At 38.8% G+C, this 23027-nt stretch overlaps 1 protein-coding gene and 1 non-coding gene across 2 annotated transcripts; both read left to right on the top strand.

Annotated features, from left to right (window-relative positions):
• Positions 1-6852: 6852 nt before the first annotated feature.
• LOC18014674 (putative pectinesterase 10) lies at positions 6853-9870 on the top strand. The gene is made up of 5 exons (XM_024154637.1): positions 6853-7100; positions 7616-7772; positions 8753-8968; positions 9265-9530; positions 9672-9870. The coding sequence occupies exons 1-5, from the start codon at positions 6853-6855 to the stop codon at positions 9868-9870; spliced, it is 1086 nt and encodes a 361-aa protein (XP_024010405.1).
• An 11764-nt stretch (positions 9871-21634) lies between these two features.
• On the top strand, positions 21635-21739 carry LOC112085899. Its single transcript, XR_002899179.1, has one exon. It is a non-coding gene; the product is annotated as a small nucleolar RNA R71 (small nucleolar RNA).
• Positions 21740-23027: the final 1288 nt, after the last annotated feature.

Genomic DNA, 23027 nt, shown 5'->3' with positions numbered 1-23027 from the left:
ATTATCAACGCGAGCTGCACACCAAGCTCATACGGCTTACTCAAGGAACCAAATCTGTGGAAGACTATCACCAGGAAATGGAGAGGCTTATGATCAAAGCCGATGTCTTTGAACCTGAGGACACAACGATGGCGAGATTCTTGAGTTGACTAAACCGAGATCTTCAAGACCGAATGGAACTTCAGGAGTACCAGGACATGTACGAGATGTTACACAAAGCAATCCTCTTGGAACAACAACTCAGGCACAAGGGAACAAATCGGTTCACTGCCGGATCTAGTTCGCGACCGACCTACCGAGAAGACAAAGTTGTCTATCCTACACGGCCAAAGTCTGAAGTAAAGCCCAGTCAAAGCACCGACCTCAAAGGCAAAGCCGAGGTAACTTCAGCCTGGACTCGTGATATAGAATGCTTGAAGTGCAGAGGCAAGGGTCACTATGCAAATAAGTGTCCGAACCAGAGAGCCATGATTCTTCTAGACACTGGTGAGGTCGTGTCCGAAGCAGAAAGTGAAGCCGAGCCAAAGTATGACGAGGAACCATAAGAAGAGTATGCGGCTGGAGGAGAGCTATTGGTAGCACGGCGAGTGCTGGTGTCCCAAGAACCAGTCCGAGAAGAGGATCAAAGAGAAAACCTCTTTCACACGAGGTGTATAATCATGGGGAAGACCTGCAGCATGGTCATAGATGGAGGAAGTTGCACGAATGTAGCGAGCCAGATTATGGTGGAGAAGCTCGGGATGCAAACCATCAAGCATCCGCATCCGTACAACCTCAGATGGCTTAACAACCAAAGGCAACTCAAAGTCACCAAGCAAGTCACCGTGCCATTCAAGATCGGACGGTATGAAGATGAAGTGTTATGTGATGTCCTACCCATGGAGGCCGGACACATTTTGTTAGGACGGCCATGGCAGTTCGACCGGAAAGCAGTCCACGATGGATTCACCAATAAACATTCTTTTGAACATCAAGGACAGAAAGTCGTGTTGGCACCTCTATCACCCCGCGAAGTTTACCTGGATCAAATCCAACTGGAAAGGAGTAGCAAAGGCAAAACTACCGTGAGTGATTCCCTAAACACATCCACTACTAAAAATGAGAGTGATACACTGAGTGAGCCACTACAAAAAGTCTTAAACACTCAACCCGTGAGAAGAGAGACTCTTTTTGTGAGGCCAAGAGAGATAAAACAGGCCGTGCTTGAGAAGCAGCCTTTTATTTTGCTCATGTTCAAATCCGCTTTGGCTAGCACGTCTAACTCCGAGCCGGAATTTCTGAGCAGGATTTCTTGGGTTTTGCAGGAATATGCGAACGTATTTCCCGAAGACAATCCAGGCGGACAACCACCGATCCGAGGTATTGAGCACCAGATCGACCTTGTTCCTAGAGCGTCCTTACCCAACCGACCTGCGTACCGCACCAACCCAACTGAAACCAAGGAGCTCCAACGCCAGGTCGACGAGTTAATGGCCAAGGGCTACATCCGCGAAAGTCTAAGTCCTTGTGTCGTGCCTGTGCTCCTGGTGCCAAAGAAGGATGGAACCTGGCGAATGTGTGTTGATTGCCAAGCTATCAACAACATCACGGTAAAGTATCACCACCCGATCCCACGACTTGATGACATGCTGGACGAACTTTATGGGTCTAGTGTGTTCACAAAGATAGATTTAAAGAGTGTTTACCATCAGATCCGAATGAAAGAAGGAGATGAGTGGAAGACCGCGTTCAAAACCAAGCATGGTTTGTATGAATGGCTGGTCATGCCATTCGGCCTAACGAATGCACCTAGTACCTTTATGCGATTAATGAATCATGTGCTTAGGTCGTTCATAGGTGTCTTTGTAGTAGTCTATTTTGATGACATCCTGATCTACAGTAAAAGTCTAGAGGAGCATGTGAATCACCTAAAACAAGTGCTAGAAGTCCTTAGGAAGGAACGTTTATTTGGAAACTTTAAGAAGTGTTCTTTTTGTACGGATAACGTGGTGTTTCTAGGCTTTGTTGTCAGTTCACAGGGTATACAGGTGGACGAGGAGAAGATCAAGGCTATCCAAGATTGGCCAAGTCCCAAAACGGTTGGAGAAGTTCGCAGCTTCCACGGTCTGGCCAGGTTCTATCGCCGGTTTGTCCGAGACTTCAGCACGATTGCAGCCCCTCTCACCGAGGTCATCAAGAAGGACGTTGGATTCAAATGGGAACGAGCTCAGGAGGAAGCGTTCAATACCCTCAAGCACAGGCTTACACACGCACCCTTACTCTCCCTGCCCGATTTTCTCAAGACCTTTGAGATCGAGTGTGATGCATCCGGAGTGGGAATTGGAGCCGTGCTCATGCAGGACAAGCGACCGATCGCTTACTTTAGCGAAAAACTTGGAGGAGCTACGCTTAACTATCCGACCTACGACAAAGAGCTCTATGCATTGGTCCGAGCTCTACAAACATGGCAACACTACTTGTGGCCAAAGGAGTTCGTTATCCATACCCATCACCAGTCCTTGAAGCATCTCAAAGGACAACAGAAGCTGAACAAGCGACATGCGAGATGGGTCGAGTTCATCGAGACCTTCCCTTATGTGATTCAGTACAAGCAAGGAAAAGATAATGTCATGGCGGACGCGCTATCCCGACGTTATGCCCTGATCTCGACGCTTGATGCCAAGATACTTGGATTTGAGATGATCAAAGAAGCCTACGCAACCGACCTGGATTTCCAAGAAGCTTATCGCGCCAGTTCTAAGTTTGCCTATGGAAAATATTATCAAAGTGATGGGTACTTGTTTTATGATCATAAACTATGTACACCTAACACTTCTATGCGTGACTTGATTGTCAGGGAAGCACACGGAGGAGGCTTAATGGGACATTTCGGAGTTCTTAAGACGCTAAGTGTGGTCCAAGACCATATTTACTGGCCGCACCTCAGGAAGGATGTGGAGAGAATATGCCTAAGGTGCACGTTTTGCAAACTAGCCAAAGGCCGCAGCCAGGGCGCAGGAATGTATACTCCATTACCCATCCCTACCGAGCCGTGGACAGACATCTCCATGGACTTCGTCCTCGGGTTACCTAGGACCCGCCGAGGTAAGGATTCTATCTTTGTCATAGTAGATAGGTTCTCTAAGATGGCACACTTTGTTCCTTGTCACAAAACCGACGATGCTTCCAATATAGCCAACCTGTTCTTTAAGGAAATTTTCCGTTTACATGGAGTTCCGAGAACCATAGTGTCAGATCGGGATACTAAATTTCTTAGTTACTTTTAGAAAACGCTGTGGGCTAAGTTAGGAACTAAACTGTGTTTTTCCACAACCTGTCACCCTCAGACCGACGGTCAAACCGCAGTGGTCAATAGGACCTTGTCAGCTCTTTTGAGATCGGTCATTAAAAAGAACCTTAGGACTTGGGAGGAATGTTTGCCTCATGTTGAGTTCGCTTATAACCGAGCTGTCCATTCTACTACTTTGTTTTCACCATTTCAGTTAGTTTATGGTTTTAATCCTCTTACCCCTTTGGATCTAACCCCTTTACCAACGAATGAGCGTGAGAACATGGACGAGAAAAAGAAAGCGGACTTGGTGAAGAAGATGCACGAAAAAGCAAGGCAGAACATCGAAAGAAAGACGGAGCAATTCCAGAAGTACGCCAACAAAGGAAAGACCAAAAAGATGTTCGAGCCCGGAGACCAAGTATGGATCTACCTAAGGAAAGAGAGATTCCCGGAAGAAAGGAAGTCTAAGTTGATGCCGAGAGTAGACGGACCATTCACTATCCTAGAGCGGCTCAACGACAACTCCTACAAGATCCACCTCCAAGGTAAGTACTCCGTCAGTTCAAGTTTACAATATCGCTGATATTATCCCTTTTCACGCAGATGAAGCCGACTTGAGGAGAAGTCCTCTTCAAGAGGGGGGGGGGATGATAGAATCATAGAACCGGAGGGAACAAAGGACGAGGTGCGAACCGAGGTTCAGGCCGGAACACAAGACCAAGTGGCCGACCTAAGCGAAGTCGAGGTTCAGAACGGGGCACAAGACCAAGGAGCCAACCTGAATGACGTCCTGGCCATACCAACTGTACCAATGACCAGGTCGCGTACCAAGAAACTCATGGGGGCCATCCAACGAGTTCTCACCGAGCTAAGAAGCCAAGGCCGAGCTGACGACCTAACACCCGCTCACAAAGTCATGACCGTTCTCATGTACTCTGGTCCGAACTGACCTGGTTGGGGTGTTGTGTTAATACTCTTTTTCTTTACATTCGGGTTTGTCCCATTGAGTTTTCCGAATGGGGTTTTAACGAGGTTAATGCACACCCATCTCACGACCAAGGTTCGATTCGCGGCCAAGTATAACGGTCAAGAAGTTCAAGAGTTAGCGAGAGGATGCGAAGGGTTACCCAGAAGTCCGATCGTTATTCAACGCATTTCTAGTTTCATTTAGTTTCATTTAATGTCTTTTAATGTCTTTTAATTTTCTTTAAAGACCGATGGTCTCCCTTTAGCCTCTATATAAAGGCAACGATGTACTTGGATTTATCATCACTTATCTTTTATAAAATTTCTCTTTGAGTTTTCTCTTTTGTTCTCTAAGAACTTTGTCGATATTTTGGTGGTTAGCCATTGATCGATTTCCGGTTTATCAAGTAGTTTCATCCTGCTTGACGCAGCCTTCGATTCCAAAGTGAGAGAGAGAGTTTGTAGTCGTACTTGGGGCTTAGGTAATTTCGGGACTTGTCTCACACCTTAACATCCGGTATCGCAATCCTTAATCTACTTTGTCCATCCCCTCGTTTCCAACCTCTTCTTTGGATTTGGGCCTAAGGATTTTCGAGCTCTCGCTCACGCCTTAGCATCTCTTTCACCGAACCGGTCTGGATCCAAGGATCTATCAACCTCCGCCGAGCCAAGTGTGTGACAATTCTAGGACGGTCTTCTATCATAAAAAATAAGAATATGGCGCCAAGACAAATGAGAAGCCCAAAAAACAATTACAGAGGACAAAACTTACCGAAACGCTACCGGAACTCGAAACAAATAGTGAAGACCTTGAAACGCCGTCAGAAGAAAACTAAAGTGGGGATTTTCGAGAAAACCACAACTCTTCTTCTTCTACACTGTCAAAATCAGAAAAAAAAAACAGAGAGAAATTTGGGTTAAACTTACCACCGTAATAGTAGAAACAAGTCTTCTACTTCACCGGAAACTGTATGCAGAGAGAATTTCGGATGGAAGACTGCCAAAATCGCCACAGAAATCGCAACTATCTACGGCGGCTAGGGCAAAAGAAGTTTCTCGGTGGTACAAATGAGAATGATAGTTTTTAGGGTCTTTTTTGTTTAAAAATCGTGGGTGAGAGATTCTAGGAGAAATGATGATCCCTGAGAAAAATTTAGGAAACAAAATCTTTCATATTCCCGTCGATATTACCCAGAATTTTTTAAAAATTATTTTTTATGACTGGATTAAGAGAATTGATGATTGTGTAACTAACCTATTTTCTTTTGAAAAATTAAATTAAAATGCATAACTGTGAATAACAACTCTAAGCAATGTTTTCTGGTCTTTCTAATAAAGATTATAGTCATTCTAGTAAAACTAAAAAACGAGTGTCAATCTAGTAATATTTGTTAAAATTAGAGTCATTCTAACACATTTCTCATAATAAAACAATAAGAACAATGACCATTGAGTTATTATAAGTTGGTTAAAGATACATTGTGTTATACAATATAAATTTTATAAATTAATATTTGATAAACTAATAAACTCAAATAGTTAGTAAATTAATTTGGTTTTACTGGAATGACACTCGATTAAATTTAATGATAATTTAAAAAATATTTTTACCATCGATCTTAATTTAACTAAAAAATTAAAATAAATTTAAAGATAATTTTTCTCAGGAATTATCATCAAGAATATGAAAGATTTTGTTAAAATTAGAGTCATTCTAGCAGATTTCTCATAATAAAACAATAAGAACGATGACCATTGGGTTACTATAAGTTGGTTAAAGTTATATTGTGTAGTACAATATAAATTTAATAAAGTGATATTTGATAAACTAATAAACTCAAATAGTTAGTAAATTTTTTTTGGTCTCAAATTTAGTTAATAAATCTCTTTATAAATTAATAAACTCTAAATTAAAAAGTGAGAATCTTAATGTTATTAATTTATAGAGTTTTTATTGTATTTTTTGTTTTTTGGATTTGGTAAAAAATGATAGATTTTGTATCTTTTGGAAAAAAAAGTTATCTGTTAAAAAACATTTCCTAGTTTCAGATTAACAATTTGTATTTACACAAATCTACACTACTTTGGGATAAATCATTTAATCGTACAAAGATATAATTTACCCAAGTTGCTATAAATTAAAATTTTATTTTCTAGTGTATTTTTAAAGCTTCTTATAGAACGTTTGATGCACTTCACTCTTTCTTATTATTTACATAAGTATTTATTTAATTTTTATAGCTGTTTATTAAGGAATCTATATTTAAATGGATATAATCATTTGGATTTTGTGCTGCGATGTACTTAAAAAAAAGGTTAAAAACAAAACAAATCAAATACGCTAAGGAATCAATTAGTGGATCTTTAACCATACTTGGAAGTAAGTATGGAAATGTACATACATTTAAAGTGGACAAGAATGTACATACATTTAAAGTAGACAAGTTTTTTTTTTTTAAAAAAGTAGTTAAAATACAACTTTATAAATTGAGAAAAAAAAATCTTCAAATAAAGGAACGTTCAAATCAACTTAAGAGAAACATATAAAAAACATCAAGTTGAAAATACTCCTTAACTTTTATCGTTAGAAGAGTTAAAAAGCTTTTGCCATTACAATGAAATCTCTTATTTGTCTTTTGGTTTTGGCTTTATCATTTTTGTACTTGACGGCTAAGTCATCACGTGTCCCTTCTCGCCGTTTAGCACATAAAATACCGAAAGATTTCAACATAGATATAATAAAGACAGTGGTGGTTAGTCAGAATGGTGAAGGTGATTTCAAAACCATCCAAGCAGCCATCGACTCCATTCCTTCTGGTAACAATAATTGGATTCAGATTCATCTTCAAAATGGAATCTACAAGTAAGCTCCTATTTTCACTTTCTTTTTTCATTACATGATATTTATAATATGTATTAATTACATAATGGGACGGAGAATCTATTATATTAAAACAGAAACACATTTAGTATTTCCTTCCAAACAGTCCTAATTTTTTTTAAGTGTTTAAAAATAATTTTAATAATTATTTATATTTAATTTCGAAATTAATTATTAATTTAAATATTTTTAGAGTTCCTTAAATATAGGTAATTTAGATTTGATTTGATTTGATTAAAACTAATAAAATTTGTTAAACAATAAAAAATATTCAGAATCTAGTTATTCTTTAAATGAAAACATAAGGCTAAAAAATATACTGCTGTCTGCTGACTCTGGGTACTGAGGGAGATTATGAGTCGAAGGCGCGGAACTCGCACGTTTCATCCATAAAAAGATGAATTGCATAAAGCAAAAAAGAATAAAGCAATTACTGTCTTTGGTTAATTTAGGTGAGTTTACCAATGATTAATGAATATGTATGTGTGTTGATTCAGCGAAAAGATAGTGATTCCAAGGGAGAAACAAAAGATAATAATGCAAGGAAACACATCCGAAGTGATAATTCAATATAATGATGCTGGACAATCCAATTCGAGTGGTCCGATCATCGTTTACGCTGAATACTTCGTCGCTATCAATATTACTTTCAAGGTAATCAAGGTTTTATATATGTAGCCGCTATCACAATCAATAATTTAGATTTTTTGTTTTTTTTTGGTAAAATATATGATTCGCTCAGTGTAGGTTCTAAAAGCAATCTTAACGTAGCAGATTACTGCTGCTTTGGTAAAGATGAAAATGCCATGATTACTGCTATGCATTTTACCGAACGCCATAATTAGTGTGATCAACTTTTTATTGGCTGAGGAGTATCCAAATTTCTACAATATTTTTATTAGAAGCTTTAATAAATCAAAAAAAAATTCTGCTTTTAAACTGACAGAAATAAGAACTTTAAATTATTTTGATTCAAGATCTATCAATAATTTTGATTTTAGGATAGTGATTAATTCTGTCAATTATTATCGTTAATTAATGATATTTTTCTATATAACTTTACTTAGCAAAAGCAATTCACCATTCTCAAAGCAAAACATTCACCTTTATGAATAGAATATTTTTTTTGTAGATGGATTAATTCATTAGAGTAGGAATTTATACATCCTTTAAATACACTTGTGATTTTTATTTTCTCTCTCTTTAACTAGATTTGAAAGTTTAAAGCATGTAAATAACTTTGAGGCAGTTAATTTGCACTTTCTTTTTTCATAATAATGAAACAGTGTAAGGATGTGATTTCGCTATCTGTGTTTAATCCTAATTTATTCAGTTCTTATGTTTTCAAACGTTTTCAAAAAATTGATTCACGTGTTAAAATACAATTAAAAGAAATAAACTTATTGATCAACAAAAAAGTTTTTTAAACTGTTTCACGGTCATTTAATAAAAAAAATTCAACGCAAATGTTTTCAGAGTTTTATTATATATTGAGATATTTCAAATTTATGTTACATATTAGTCGCACATTGTTCTTTTGTGATTATATAGAATATTGAAATTAATTTTCACGGGTGTGGATATCATACAAAAGGATTCTTGTATAATGTGAAACTGATATCATGTTTGCGCAGAATACTTATAACAAGATAACAACAATAGTACCATATCAAGAGATAAAGGTAGCTCCATCAATTATACTAATGGCAGACAAGGCGTGGTTCTATGGCTGCAGCTTCATCAGTGTCCAAGACACACTAGCTGACTTAGTCGGCCGCCACTTCTTCCTAAACTGTTACATTGAAGGAGCCATCGATTTCATATGGGGACGAGGCCAATCTATATACCAAGTAATCTCAAATATCTTTCATAAGTTTTGGTTGAGTATAGGGATTTTATGATACACCAATATTTCCTTTAACGAATTAGACCCCACGGACTGGCCATTTTATATTTATAAACTGAAGGACTTGGCCTTGTCTACCGTGTTTCAAGCCATAGATGACAATAGCCATAGCATCCCAAGCTATAGAATAGGCTAAAATTTTGAAAGCAAGATGGAAATGGCACGTTACAACAACTCTAGTTAATTAATATGAATATATGATAATATATCGATATATGTAAAAGAAATGCGTGGATGCAGAATTGCGTTATACACGTTAAAGGAGTGGTATCAAATGAAATGGTGAACGAAGGACAATTGTTACCGGGATTCATAACCGCCCAAGGGAGGGAAAGCGAGCAAGACACGAGTGGATTTGTTTTCAAGTATTGCAAGATTGAAGGTGATGGTAACGCATCCTTGGGAAGAGCATACCGAGGCTACTCTAGAGTAGTCTTTTATGAATCCAGCATGTCCAATATTATTACTCCTGAAGGATGGGATGCTTGGTTGTATAAAGGCCAAGAGTACGTATGCTTCTTCTCTTTTACTTACTTATATATATATATATATATATATACTGTATGTTTGTGTGTGTGAATTTGTTACATATTTGGATAACATGTAAATTATGTAATGATAATTATTGGATTACAAAAAAAAAACAGGGATAAATTTACATTTGCGGAGGTAAACTGCATAGGAGAAGGAGCGAATAAGCAAAGAAGAGTTGGATGGGAGAAGAATCTTTCTGCTTCAGATGTTGCTTTTCTTGTAAACACTAAAACTTTCATTGATGAAGATGGTTGGATGACCTATCTTCCTTCTTCTCTCGTCTCTTTATATCAATCATCCTCCATTTGTTAAGTGATTGCTAATTGTATTATTTTAATTTATTCATAGTGGGAAAATATTATGTATTTTACTTCTTATGAAAATTTCTATGATTTATAGACCAACAAAAATTACATATACAATTATCTGGAAAGACATGATATTTTAAGTTTTCATTATCTGAAAGTATGAAAATAAGTTTCTTCCTAATCCATATTCGTCATTTCCCAGCGGACAATCCTCACCAAATTATAAAAACTATGGCCAGAATGTTGGAAACTAAAACTCTGCATTAATAGATATGTCGTGTAATTTTTTTATATAGGATTAATTATTGTTTCGCTTAAAAATTTCATTTAGTGACCCTTAAAAGTTAAAACATATTATTTACAAATATCTTTTAAAATTAGTTAATACTTAATATGTTTAGGAGATTTTTTTCATCCTCTAAAAGGCAAGTCTCATACGAAATGAAGAAAGATGCAAAGCCCTAAAATACGATGGTAGTGTTTTTCTAAAAGCTTTTCAATGTCTAAATCAGAAAACAATAAAGAAAAACTATAGAGTAGTTCGTTAGAAATTGGAAAAAAGTTCAAAAAATGAGGTGAAAGAAAGTGCTGATTGAGTGTGAAAACAGGGATGCATCCACAATGGGCTTTTGAATGGTGGGATTATTGTGTGAACCCCCTTCCTGTTGAAGAAAAGAAGTATTTATAAATTTTTACCCGACTTAGGTTAGCATACCGAATCGGACATTTAGTTTAAAGATTGTTAGGTTGCATATCGAATATGTTGAATGGATCGCATACCTAGTGCTTTTATGACTTCTCACCTACTTTTCCTGGCTATACGTGCCTGCTACTCAACCAAGCCTAACCACATTGCTATCTCTCTTAATGTGTGGTCTTGGAAGCAGCGAATTGGGTGCGATATGGTCATCTTCCATACTGTTTCTCTTTGATATGCTCACAGTATTGTCACTTTCATCTATCAGATGTGAAGCATTGATTGCATGATCCATAGGTTTTAAGAAGCATGGGGGTAGGTTTTAACATATATTTATTGCCCATTGGAGGGAAAATATACAAGTGTTGAACTTTTTATTTCCTTCTAATTGAGTTGCTTACCTTGCCTAAATCCTTTAATACCAAGGATCAGGCTGTCCGAGTTGTTTAGATGCTGGCTCCTAGTACCTGTGTGGATAATTTTTCCCAGGTCATGCAAAGTCCAAATTACTGGCATATTTACGAGGCTGGGAATGATGATTTCTCCTCCTCCTAGCCACTCAATCTCTAAACTCTTGATAGCATGGTCTGCACTGTCAGACACACGTATCCCAGGAGCGGGTGATCTATGCTGAATCTTTTGGCTCCATAGGTTCCAAGAGCCTGGTGCAAAAGCCTTGAGAGATTAAGTTGTAAACTTGATCACACCGTATTTTTACCCATTTTACTAAGGATTTCTTATGCAATTTCAAATGTTTTATTTGGTTTTAAGTGTTCTATTGCAGTTTTCGTATCTTCTAGTTTAAAAATTCTTTTCAGGTTACTTAAGAAAAAACATTGTAAATTAGAGAAAAATCAGATTTCTAGCTCAGCATCAAACCGTCCGAATTTCAATCTCAAATGAAGAATTTTTCATTGTCTGATTAGCTCCAATTTGAGATATTCAAGAGGAACCAGCCAGTTTCCCATTGCACTTTACTTGATGATACTTTACTTGATGATGATCCAACGGTTCAGTCAAAAGATACAAGAAGATCAAGTTATTTTGAAGCACTATAAATATATGTTTTAGGAACCTTATTTTCATGTATTTTATAGAAAAATGTGTCACCACAGAAAAACTTTAGCACTAAATTTTTACTTTCTTTTTGTTCTTAATTCTTTGTTTAGAAAGATAGATATATCTCTCTTGAACCCTTTTATTTCTTTTTAATCTATTCGATTTATTCATTGGTCTACTATGTTTTTACTTTTTTTTATTAATTATGTCTGAGTAGATTACTAGTTGGGTTTCAGAGATCCATTGATGGGGATATAATATTCGATTAGGATTGTTTGTTTTCTTAGCCAAACTATAGGTCTCATCTCTTCTAAATATATTTATACAGCATGAAGTTAGAGTCATGAACTAGCAACTGATTCTCGGAAGATAAACCCACAACGCTGTTATATTTGTAGAGAAACAAAATCGCTATTGCAGACGAAAACTACCTATAAAGTATCATGAGCATAAAAAAACTTGTGTTATATTGGATAAGCTCTCTCTCAGCCAGAGACGAAAGCTACTGGTCGAGTTGCGAGTGATCAGTTGGTTAATACTGCGCCAATAGACTAGTCATACATCTGTGATTTCGAGTTCAATGAGCTAGCTAGAAATTGATTTCAAAAGCTTAGGATAATGCATGAATCGAACATCTCCTGAGATATCCCTACCGGTCTAACAACAATTTTATTAGTAGCACACATCGATTTCTTTTACTTTTCCTGTGACACCAAACTCCTATATAACCCTGTTAGCCTTATAACCCATTTACTAATTCCTTGTCTAAAGTTTCTGCAAAAAAGGTACCTCTCCCTATGGATCAACTCCCTAAGTACTACTTCGCACTGCTGTGCATTTTCAGATACTATGGTTTTAAAAATTTAAAACTTCAAACCGCAACATTCAAACCATAGCAGTATCAAGTTTTTGGTGCCGTTCCTGGGTATAGATTTGTTCTTGTTCTGCCAAAATTCATAGGTTAGTAATATGGATTCTAAGGCACCCTTTTTCTTTTAATTTTTGGTTTTTTTCTTCTTCAAGGCTCTGAAACATGTATCCATCTTTAAGGCGAGATAACTACTATGAGCAAGGGTTCTTCAACCCTTATGCTGCTCATTACTCTCATGAATCACAGCAGTGGCGTGGATGTGATTAATACTACATGGACCAAAACTCTTTTCCGAGCCATCACACTACTCAAGGATGCCGATAGCCTCCTTAGTACTGAGATTAAACTTATGCATCTCTGACAACACCATATTTTGACCACTTTTATGGATGATTTTAAGATCTTATGCAGGTGTTTTTAACTTGGTTTAGAATAGTTTTTTTATTTCTATGTTTTAGAGTTTCAAAAGACTTTTCAGGAAACTTGGACTAAAGGAATGCATTTTGGAGCAAAAGTATATTTTTGGATAAATTCAGACTGTTAAAAGTTTGGCAACGAATAAAGATCTCACCATATGATCATCCCCATATTTTGAGAAAACATAAAGGAGGAAATTTTGGCAACGAATAAAGATCTCAACATATGATCATCCCCATATTTTGAGAAAACATAAAGGAGGAAACCATATTTCTAATGCAATTGGTTTGGACACAATCCAACGATTAGATCTCCAAATATTCCTGATGAACTGAAGGCATACGACACAGCCTTAAAGCTGAAGCAAGGCTGCAGTGGGCCTATTTCTGACCTTGAGAAGCCTGTTTCAAGCCTAAGTCATTCCTGTCACTTATTTTGCAAACCCTAGACATTTCGGAAGACTCCAGAGACTTTGTATACTTCTTTTACGTCATTCAGAGAGGTGTGCCCCGATTTAATAAGGAGTTTTTAGAGAGTAGCAGTCTTCAAAGAGGAGCTATTGAGAAGGGCACCATCGGATCTCCATCTTCATTAGTGTTCTTTGTTCCTTTTCTTTTATTTATTTTTATTTTTTAATTTCAGCAACCTTTAATACTTTTATAATGTTTTGTTATACTATGTCTGAATAGTTTTCCAGTTGAGTTTATAGGGATTTTTCAAAGAGAAATTCATGTCTTGATTTAATGAATTTTTAGATTTAGGGTTCATAATCTTCTAGGAATTCTTCGTTCATTCTTATTGTTAATGCATGATTCTCTTACAGCCACTAAGAAGCTTATTCTTAGGTTGAGTTATAGTCATGACTGTAACACCCCCGACTCCGTCTACATCCGAGTGCAGTGACCGACCGCACAACAATAAGAACATGGACGACCGACCGTTCGAACCCAAACCGGATCGACGGTGCTACTTTTGTGCGCACAGACTGTTGGCCCGAGGTTCTTAGTCGTGCACCAATCAAACAAGAACATGCACGTCCAAGAGCCCAAGGTCGACGTCCGCACACGATTTTCCTACCGAATGCTAGTATCATTCGAAAACCCGAGCTTTTATAAAACATACTTTTACTACATTGTTTGTTATACAATGGGCGCCCCTGAGAAAACATTATACTGAAATCAACTTAAATCATACTTGGTTTTGCAAAAGGCACAAAATCTACACCAACAGTCCTAAACTTCTCTTGTCCCAATTGGCTACCCACTATGGTCACCTGCAAAACAAGTAGAGTCGTGAGCAACTAATTGCTCAGTGATTTCGGTTCCTGATGCGTGTCAACTGCGTGAGGGAAAAAATTTTACCCTTACAAAAACAAATGAAAGCCGCAAGTGCACAGCTAATCAGTTGTAGTATTTAGGGATCGAATCCACAAAGATTTGTGTGCCTGGTATTCTTCTACGATTTCTAACTTTTTGTCTAGACTAGATTGGTTTTAGAGGTTGGTTGTTTGTCACTGATTAAACTAAAACGAAAGAAAGCAAATAAATATATCCTAGAAAACAAGTAGAAAAATCCAATGAAAAGCAAGTAAAGCAAGCAAAATATCGAACCTAAACAATTGAAGTGCAGATCTAAATAAGCAAGTAAAAATCGATTGGTTTGTAAACTATGGCTAAAATCGCTGAGCTTTCGGGAACTCTGCAGGGATCATAATCAGTTTTAACAATAGGGATGATAGATTGGGATTGACGGATATCGAAATATAGGGTTCTAGAGCTAGAGTACGGCGGTATGACTACGTCACTGTCGTGATCATAACCAACTGTTTCTCGCAACCCTGACCAGTAGGTTTCCACTCTAGCCCTGGAAGGGAGAGAACGCAAGAGCTGCACAAGACTCGTAAATACTCACGATCTCGCCGCAGGTAGGTTTCCACTCCTACGGAAAAATCGTCTGCTTCATTCTAGGTCTGATACTTAATGAAAACTTTTGCAACACTAACTATCTAGATCAGATACTAGGTGATCAATCAAGCATACATGCAATAAGAACGAGAATAAACAGAGAACAAAGTTAAAATCCCAGATCTATAAACCTAGATGTCTTAATCGATTATGAGAGCCCCTTTCGGGAACCTTAAGCCCAACTCGGAATCTACTCAGACATAGCTGAGGTCGACATCATCATTGGTTTTAATAAAAGTAATCAAAAACAGTAAAGAAAAGAGATGAAAGAAAGCTTCTCTATTGAAGAACTCAGACTTGAACAATCTTCTACAAAAATTGCATAAAAACGGCTAAAGGAAAAGGGTTTCTGTAAAGTATGAAGGGTTGTGTCTAAAAAACGATCTAAATGACAAGTATTTATAGTCTTCAATACTCCATGGTCTCTAGGGTTCCAGAATTGAGGCTGAGAAATGACTTTGGGCTTCAGAAATATGAGCTTTAATTCGGAGTTGGCCAGCCGGGGTCGGTAATGACGTGACCACGGGAAATAGGTGGTTGGCCACGGTCGGGAAGCTCGTGGCCGCGGGAAATAGGCTGGTGGCCGCGGTCGCGTGATTTGCTGGCCGTCTTCGAGTGGCTCCGGGGCTAATGGAATATCTTGAGATCCAACCTTTGGAATATCTCCAAACCAAGTGAATTTGAAAGCTGGTTGATTCTTCTATTAATTTGTCCAATTTTGAGGGTGATCAGACGGTGAGAAGGTCTTCGTCTCTCCATGAGAGTTCTGACAGTCTGCATTTATCCAAAAGAGTCTTTTTACTCTAATTTGTGCCTCTTTATCCCAAATTACCTGAAAAGTCTTTTAAATCCAAAAACATAGAAATCCTTTGAAAACCTTTGAAAATGGAGTAAAAACACCTGTAAAAGACATTAAAGTGATCCATAAAAATGATCAAAATCCGGTGTTATCAACTCCCTCAGACTTAGGCTAAATCTCGGCGAGAGGTTTGAAAACGCAGGAACTAAACAAAATCTCAGAGACCAAACTTCTAGACCAATATCAATCATTATGCATCAATCGGAAACAGCCTAGAAAATTCTCATTAGCAATAAGGGCATAACTAGTCCGTTAATCCGTCATGCGGAAATCTATGCACTAAGATCTAACTTCCAGTCAACTAGCTCTTAACATTTATTAAAAATCTCGGTGGTTCTCATCAAAGAAAGTCTAGGCAAGGCAATCTAGGCTAGGTGTTAAAAAGGGTTATTCTAGGGGTAAGGCTTAATGTGTTTACGGGTTACCTGAAGATCTGGAGGATGCAGGATATTATGGAAAACCGCAAGAGAGAGTGAAGCTGTTGGCATCCACAGTTTTCAGTCACTTTCTTCTTGCCATAGATTCCTGGTCTTCTTCCTCAGGTTCTCTCCTAACTCCCTCAGATTTATATTTTTGTAAATCTTTCAAAACCATAGCTCTTTAAACGGATAGTGGTTGCTTTTTGCTCCAAAAATTTCGACAATCTAAGACTCATTAGGCTTTTTGTTTCCCTCTCTCTTTTCATTTATTCGTTCTTTTTTTTTCTTTTTTGAAAGAGAGGGAACACCTTTAGATATAGAGTCATAGAGAGCACAAAATTACCAATTAAAATCAGTCTTGTAAAGCTTCATGAGGTTTCTGACATTCTTCCTTCCCAATTCCATTCAGTCTTCCTTGTGAGTGACTGAAAACTGCGCCGCTCCTCTTCTCTCCGACGTTTTTGCACATATCTGCTGATATAAACTAAAGAGAGAATGCATGAGGATTGAAAACAAGGGTTTTGGGTTTAGGGTATGGTACCAGATAAAGATGAATTGGCCATCTAGGACGACAAAGAGTGGCAAAAATGAGGGTAATAGACGTCCTAGATGTATATCTTGATGCCTGCCTAAGATCAATGACGAGAAAATTAGATATCAATATTAAGGTCAAATAAAATGAGCTAGTATATCCTGTCAGAAAGAATCTCCATGAATAGAAGTCCTCTGGTGGGAGTTCGTAGTGCAAGTACTCTAGCTATCGCCTAGTCTAGTGCTAACCACAAATGAGCTATCATGCATAGTGTAGAAGCGTGCAGGTCTAAATCATCATAGTTTTGTGTCAAACATTCCTGAAAAATACTTAAGGTCGAATAGTTTACATATTAAAATTTAAAAAGTACTTGAAATTTTAAAAGCAAAAACAAGAAAATGATTAGTACGGATAGACATCCTCCCCCAGACTTAAATCACACTGTCCCCAGTGTGAAAAAGTTGGTGAGAAGATGGTGAATAAAAGCGAAAATGAAATAAGATAAAAGAAAAGAAAATGATGATAGAACCGTGATGGCAGTGAAGTGCTGATCAATCACTCATCCTCCAATGTGTCTGCTTCGAACTGGTGCTGCTCCTGTAGAAAAGTGACAACGCGCTCAAAGCGTCGTCCTTGTCTCTCAACTCTGCGCTCCAGGTCAGAATGTGTGTGTGTGATGATGTCGATGATGAGGTGTGGCCGGTCGAAACAGATGGCTGGAAGTGAGCACGTGCTGCAGCTGCATTGCGCTTTGCCTTGGCCACTATTTATTGGCCGATGGTGAATGGTAGACGGCACAAATGGCAGAAAATCATCGGGTTCCGGAGTCCATCACGGACGTCCTCCGTTACACAATCTCGGGACTGATGCTGAAGGTAAGCAGACTCGGTGCTCCTCGGTGTCATTGCAATACTTGTAACCAAACCTGTTTGGATTGAAAGCGGCACGAGAGATAGTGTGATTGCTAGAGATAAAGTAGGTCATACCAGATGTCGGGAAGTGGATCATCAGATGAGAAATCGAATCCTACAGTCTGTAGTATCGCTGTAATAGCGCTCCCGTAAGCTGGAGTAGTGTCCTCGCAACCATTTCACCTTCACCATGTTCTGGCTATGATCCAGGCAAAGCAGGCAAGTCGTGGGTCGTCCATAAATGGCATCTGAAGTGTAATGAGCTCGGTCTTCAAACACATCCCATGTTGGCTCTAGAGAAAATCGTGTGTGCTAAGAGTTTGTGCACAACTCTCACTGCAGGATGAGTAAAAATGGCTGACTTGGATCTCCCGCAATCATAGACGCCATGACCCATCTCTCTCCACAAGTCAAAATCGGGTTCTTCTTCAAGGTGAATGCCATCAGTGTATGGAAGCTTAAGAGCTTCACAAAGTGCAGAAATGGTGAGCGAGTAAGTCTGTCCGCGGATAGAGAATGACAAGATGCCATCAGATGCTCTGGGGTTCCTCCTCTTCGTTTGGTGGAGTGTAATAGTTGCTAGGAACTCGCGGACTAGCTCGGGATAAGTTGGAAGGTTCAGCTCCATGTAGGGTCTCAGCTTAAGTGCATCGATGTACCAGATTACATCTTCTCTGATTCCAAGCATCTCGAGTGTATGATAATCAATGCAAGGCGTAGGTTTGATGTTCAGCTTCTTGAAACGTCTTGCATAGTCCACTCTCGGGGTTATCTCTTTGCCAATGTATCGGATCTGTGGTGGCTCATGAGTTGCTCGTGTTTCTCTTGAGTGCTGGAGCAGTCTCATCACGTAGTTTCTTCTTCTCGGTCTGGCTTGGTTCAGCATGTACTCTCCAAGAGTAACATCATCGGGAATGTCCTCAGAGCTGTCACCAGTGTGACGGCTTCTTCGTGATCTGGTTTGTTCTATTTTCCTACAAGACGAGATGATTCTTGGAAAAAGAGTGAATATGGATGCTGATTTTAACACATGAACAATCAGTTATACTAATCCTAGTATCAAGAGATTAGTTAAAACCATGAGCAAGCATAATTGACATTGCATTGAAAAAAATAGAGTAGTTCATGACCAGATTCGGATTTTTGATGTTCTCAACATAGAAATCTTAATCGGTTTTAATGAGCAATTTCCATGTCAAATCTATAGGTTACCTAATACTAATCACTAATCACACAAGACTTAGTCAAATTCATCAATTTTGCTGTTCCAAATTCAATTTTTATAAAGCATGTAGAATCCAAATTTCAAAAATCTCAATTTCTCTTAAGCTAGGTGTTAAAATCGATTTTCAGATAACATAGAAGGATAATCTATTGTTCTTAAGCTATTTCCACCATCAATAAACCAAGATTTGGGCTTTTTAAGAAAACCCTAAATTCCAAAATCAATTAAAAATGGCGAGTTTGAGCTTCATACCTTACTGGAAAGAGAGATTTGATGACAGATTTGAAATCAGCTTTGAAAAAAAGTGAAGTTTGCGTTAAGAATCTCTTAAAAAGCTTAAGAATTTATAAAGATGTTCTATCTCCTAAATCTCCAAGTCTTTTGGAAGAGAAGAGAAAAAGGAGTTTTTGATCCAAAAAGTGCATTTCCTTTCTTTAAAAAGCGTTTTTGTAGCGAAAACGGGAAATTTATAGGAATTCAAAAGTTTACGTGAACTTACCTGTCTTGTCTTGTACGCAACAGAGAATTTAAAACTTACGGAAAATCTTAACGGGCTTTACTGGGAATGCTCCGAGAATCACCGGGAATCACCGGGAAACACCGGGAATCACCAGGTAACACCGGGAAACACCGAAAAACACCAGGTAACACCGGGAAACACCAGGTAACACTGGGAAACACCGGGAAACACCAGGTAACACCGGGAATCTTTTGAAAAGTGGCGGAAATCTGAGTTCCCGTCTCAACGACCAACGGCCGCGGTCAGGAGACGCGCGACCGCGGTGGTTATAGGCTCGGCCGCGGTCACATTCACGGTGCCGCGGTCGATGAGGCCTAGGCCGCGAGTCGGTTGGTCACGACCGCGGCCCTTTTTCCAGCGGCCTTCGTCCAACTTTCAGGTTTTTGCCGGGCCGAGCAGCTAAAAACCTATCCTTGTTTGTTGGTTTTTCTAATTTTCTGATTTTTTGTGTTTTTGTTTTATAAAATACCTGAAACTTAAAAGAAAAAAAAAACATAAATTGTAAAAAGGAAAAGAAAACTAAAAGAAAGAGTACTAAATGGGTTGTCTCCCATTAAGCGCTTTTGTTTTAAGTCGTTTAGCTCGACGTAGGCATGAAGAATCAGGCTGATTTGAATGGCACTCCACTTGACGTGCCTTTATCACTTCCGGTCACTGGAGGTTTTACTTCTTCTCCTTGAGGAGCCGTCTTCTTTCCTTTACTCTTCTTTCGGACTTTAACATTGTTTAAAACCTTTTTTGTGTTTTTGATAAGCTTCTGCATTTGGTCCTCACTAGTTTCTGTTGCATCCGGTGGAATGATGATCTTGATCTTTCAAAAAGCTTTCGGCTTCTCCTTTTCTTTCTCTTTTGGCCGGCTTCCTTTGCTTGGAAAATCATCTAGGATAGTCGGATAAAACCTTCTGCGATCTACATTGAGGAAAACAGCATGGTGGTTTGCGTGATCGATTACTGCTCCTACGGTAGCCAGAAATGGTCTCCCGAAAATGAGTGGCCTCTCCTTGTCTTTATCCATTTACAGGACTTGGAAATCTGCTGGAACAATCTTGTCTTCTACTAGAACTTGTAGATCATGAATCACCCCTTCAGTATCCTTTTGAGATGAATTTCCAAAGATAACCTTAACCGTCGATGTCCTTAAGGTTTTTATGCCCAACTTTTTGGCAAATGTCTTTGACATGATGTTGACATTGGCTCCGGAATCGCACAGACAGTCTGTGAACTTTATTTCTGAAATGAAACATTGGAAAACAAAACGTCCCGGATCATCGGCTTTTGTAAGCCTTTGAAACGATGATCGTTGAGGTACCTTGAATGGTGGCTGCTTGGCATCGACATCCTTGTAAAGTGGTACAAAGATTGGAGTTTCTTCATTCTTTCCATCAGTTCTGGCCTCTTCTTCGGGCAGTGTGGTTATGGCATTGGAAAACCTCTTGGGATTATCCTCAACTCTTCTGGGAAGAGCTCCACTTTGCCTCTTCATAGAGTCAGCTGTTTGGGAAACTTGTACGTCTAGATTTTTTACGTGCGAAGATAAAGCTTCAAACTTCCCGTTCAGGTCATTGTACATGCAGTCAACCTTCACGTTCATGTCTTTAGATGCTTTCTCGTTCGTCATAACAAGCTGTTGGATGGACTGTTCAAGTCTTCCGATTTGTGAAGCTATCTGGTTCGTCGTGACTCCTTGCTGTTGTACAAATTGATTGTTAAAACCCGTACCTTGATAGTTATATGGCTGTCACGGTTGATAAGCTCCTGTCCCTCCGAAGTTTCCACCTTGGAACTTGTTTTGGAAGGATTTTTGCTGTGGTGGGTAGTACTGATCTTGAGGATTCTCCACATTTGGATTGCAGTAAGAGAGATTGTTGGAATTTGCATTCCGGAAGTTGTTGTTGAAGCCATTGTTGAAGCGATTTGGATATGGTGCTTGTGCTCCTACATAGTTCACCTCTTCTTCTTGAAAGGCTTGATTAATGTGATCGATATCAATAGGTCCTTCATCTTCTGCGCCATTGTTGGTCTCACAAGCATTGATTGGGCGATTGTTGCTCTTCAAAAGCTGGCTCATCATGTTCTTCAACTCGGTTATCTCCTTGTTGTCTGTTCCGGTTTTCTTCGTCGAGCGATCATATTCAGGACAATCATTGCTATTGGCCTGAGCCAAATTCTCGATGAGGGCTCTTCCTTGTGCTATCGTCTTTTGTCCATAATCTCCATTGCTAGCTGTATCAAGCGAAAGTTTGTATTTTGGTTGCAAACCTCGGTAAAAGGTGCTCAGAAGACTTGATCCGGGAAATCCATGGTGACGGCAATCACGTTCATACTCCTTAAAAAGTTCCCAGGCTTCATAAAAAGGTTCAGTCGGTCCTTGCTGAAAGCTTGAGATCTTTGTTCTCAACAAGTTCGACCTTGACTTAGTATAGAAGTGATTCAGGAAAGCAGTTTTACACTCTTCCCAATTAGTAATCGATCCTGCAGGCAAAGATTTCAACCAACGGTGAGCTTTGTCTGCTAATGAAAAAGGGAACAACTTACACTTTAAATAGTCTGCTGGAACTTGGTTTGTTCTCATCATGCTGCAGATTTCTTCAAAGAGCTCGATATGGTCCATTGGATGTTCAGAAGGGACTCCATGGAATTGGTTTTGTTTCACCAATGAGATGATTTGAGGCTTGACTTCAAACTCATTCCGGTTCGGAAATGGAACTTGAATTGCAGATCGGTTCCGAAAATTTTAAGTAGGTGCATCGAAATCAGCAATGCGATGGTTCCTGGCTTGTCTTCGATGTTGATTTGCTGGCTGAACAGGGCGGTTAACGCGTCCATTCTGCTGCATCCCTTGGTGGTCACCATCGGCTGCATTGATAGGTGCATCAAGGTCTTCACGTTTTTCTCTATCGCGATTTTGGTGGTTTCTTGGAGGTACCTCATCCTCTTCTCCATCTTGTCGAGCATGATCACCTTCTCTGTGATTGTTCTCTTCATTTTCTCTATGTTCGGACCCGTCTTGGTCCATATTTAAAGCTCGGTTGATAGGATCTCCAGGCTGGTCGTCGTTGGCCATTCCTTGTGTTCGTCTAAGTCTTCGAAGTTCTCTTTCGTGTCTATCTATCTCGTCTAGAATTGGAATGTTTTATACAGGTCTGCGCCTGGTATTCATGCAATTCAGAGAAAAACAAAAGAAGGGAAAGATAATTCAGCAAACTTTAAGAAAGAACTAGAGATCAGGTGTCTAGAACAGAAATTAGAACAAGAAAAATAACAAAACGCAGCGAAACAAATCTTCGGCAACAGCGCCAAAAACTTGATGCGTGTCAACTGCGTGAGGGAACAAGTTTTACCCTTACAAAAACAAATGAAAGCCACAAGTGCACAGCTAATCAGTTGTAGTATTTAGGGATCGAATCCACAGAGATTTGTGTGCCTGGTATTCTTCTACGATTTCTAACTTTTTGTCTAGACTAGATTGGTTTTAGAGGTTGGTTGTTTGTCACTGATTAAAATAAAACGAAAGAAAGCAAATAAATATATCTTAGAAAACAAGTACAAAAATTGAATGAAAAGCAAGTAAAGCAAGCAAAATATCGAACCTAAACAATTGAAGTGCAGATCTAAATAAGCAAGTAAACATCGATTGGGTTGTAAACTATGGCTAAAATCGTTGAGCTTTCGGGAACTCTACAGGGA

This window comes from Eutrema salsugineum, unplaced genomic scaffold (assembly GCF_000478725.1).
Source record: "Eutrema salsugineum unplaced genomic scaffold, Eutsalg1_0 scaffold_3, whole genome shotgun sequence".
In the NCBI taxonomy this organism is placed as follows: Eukaryota; Viridiplantae; Streptophyta; class Magnoliopsida; order Brassicales; family Brassicaceae; genus Eutrema; species Eutrema salsugineum.
Note: the sequence above shows the minus strand (reverse complement) of the source record. Positions and strands in the feature narration are given on the sequence as shown.

What these genes read in the sequence shown, in the direction of transcription:
- LOC18014674 (XM_024154637.1), top strand. Translation starts at nt 6,853, where the DNA reads ATGAAATCTCTTATTTGTCTTTTGGTTTTGGCTTTATCATTTTTGTAC. An exon ending in CTATCAATATTACTTTCAAG is followed by an intron (nt 7,773 to 8,752) that starts GTAATCAAGGTT and finishes ATGTTTGCGCAG; the next exon opens with AATACTTATAACAAGATAAC. An exon ending in GAGGCCAATCTATATACCAA is followed by an intron (nt 8,969 to 9,264) that starts GTAATCTCAAAT and finishes GCGTGGATGCAG; the next exon opens with AATTGCGTTATACACGTTAA.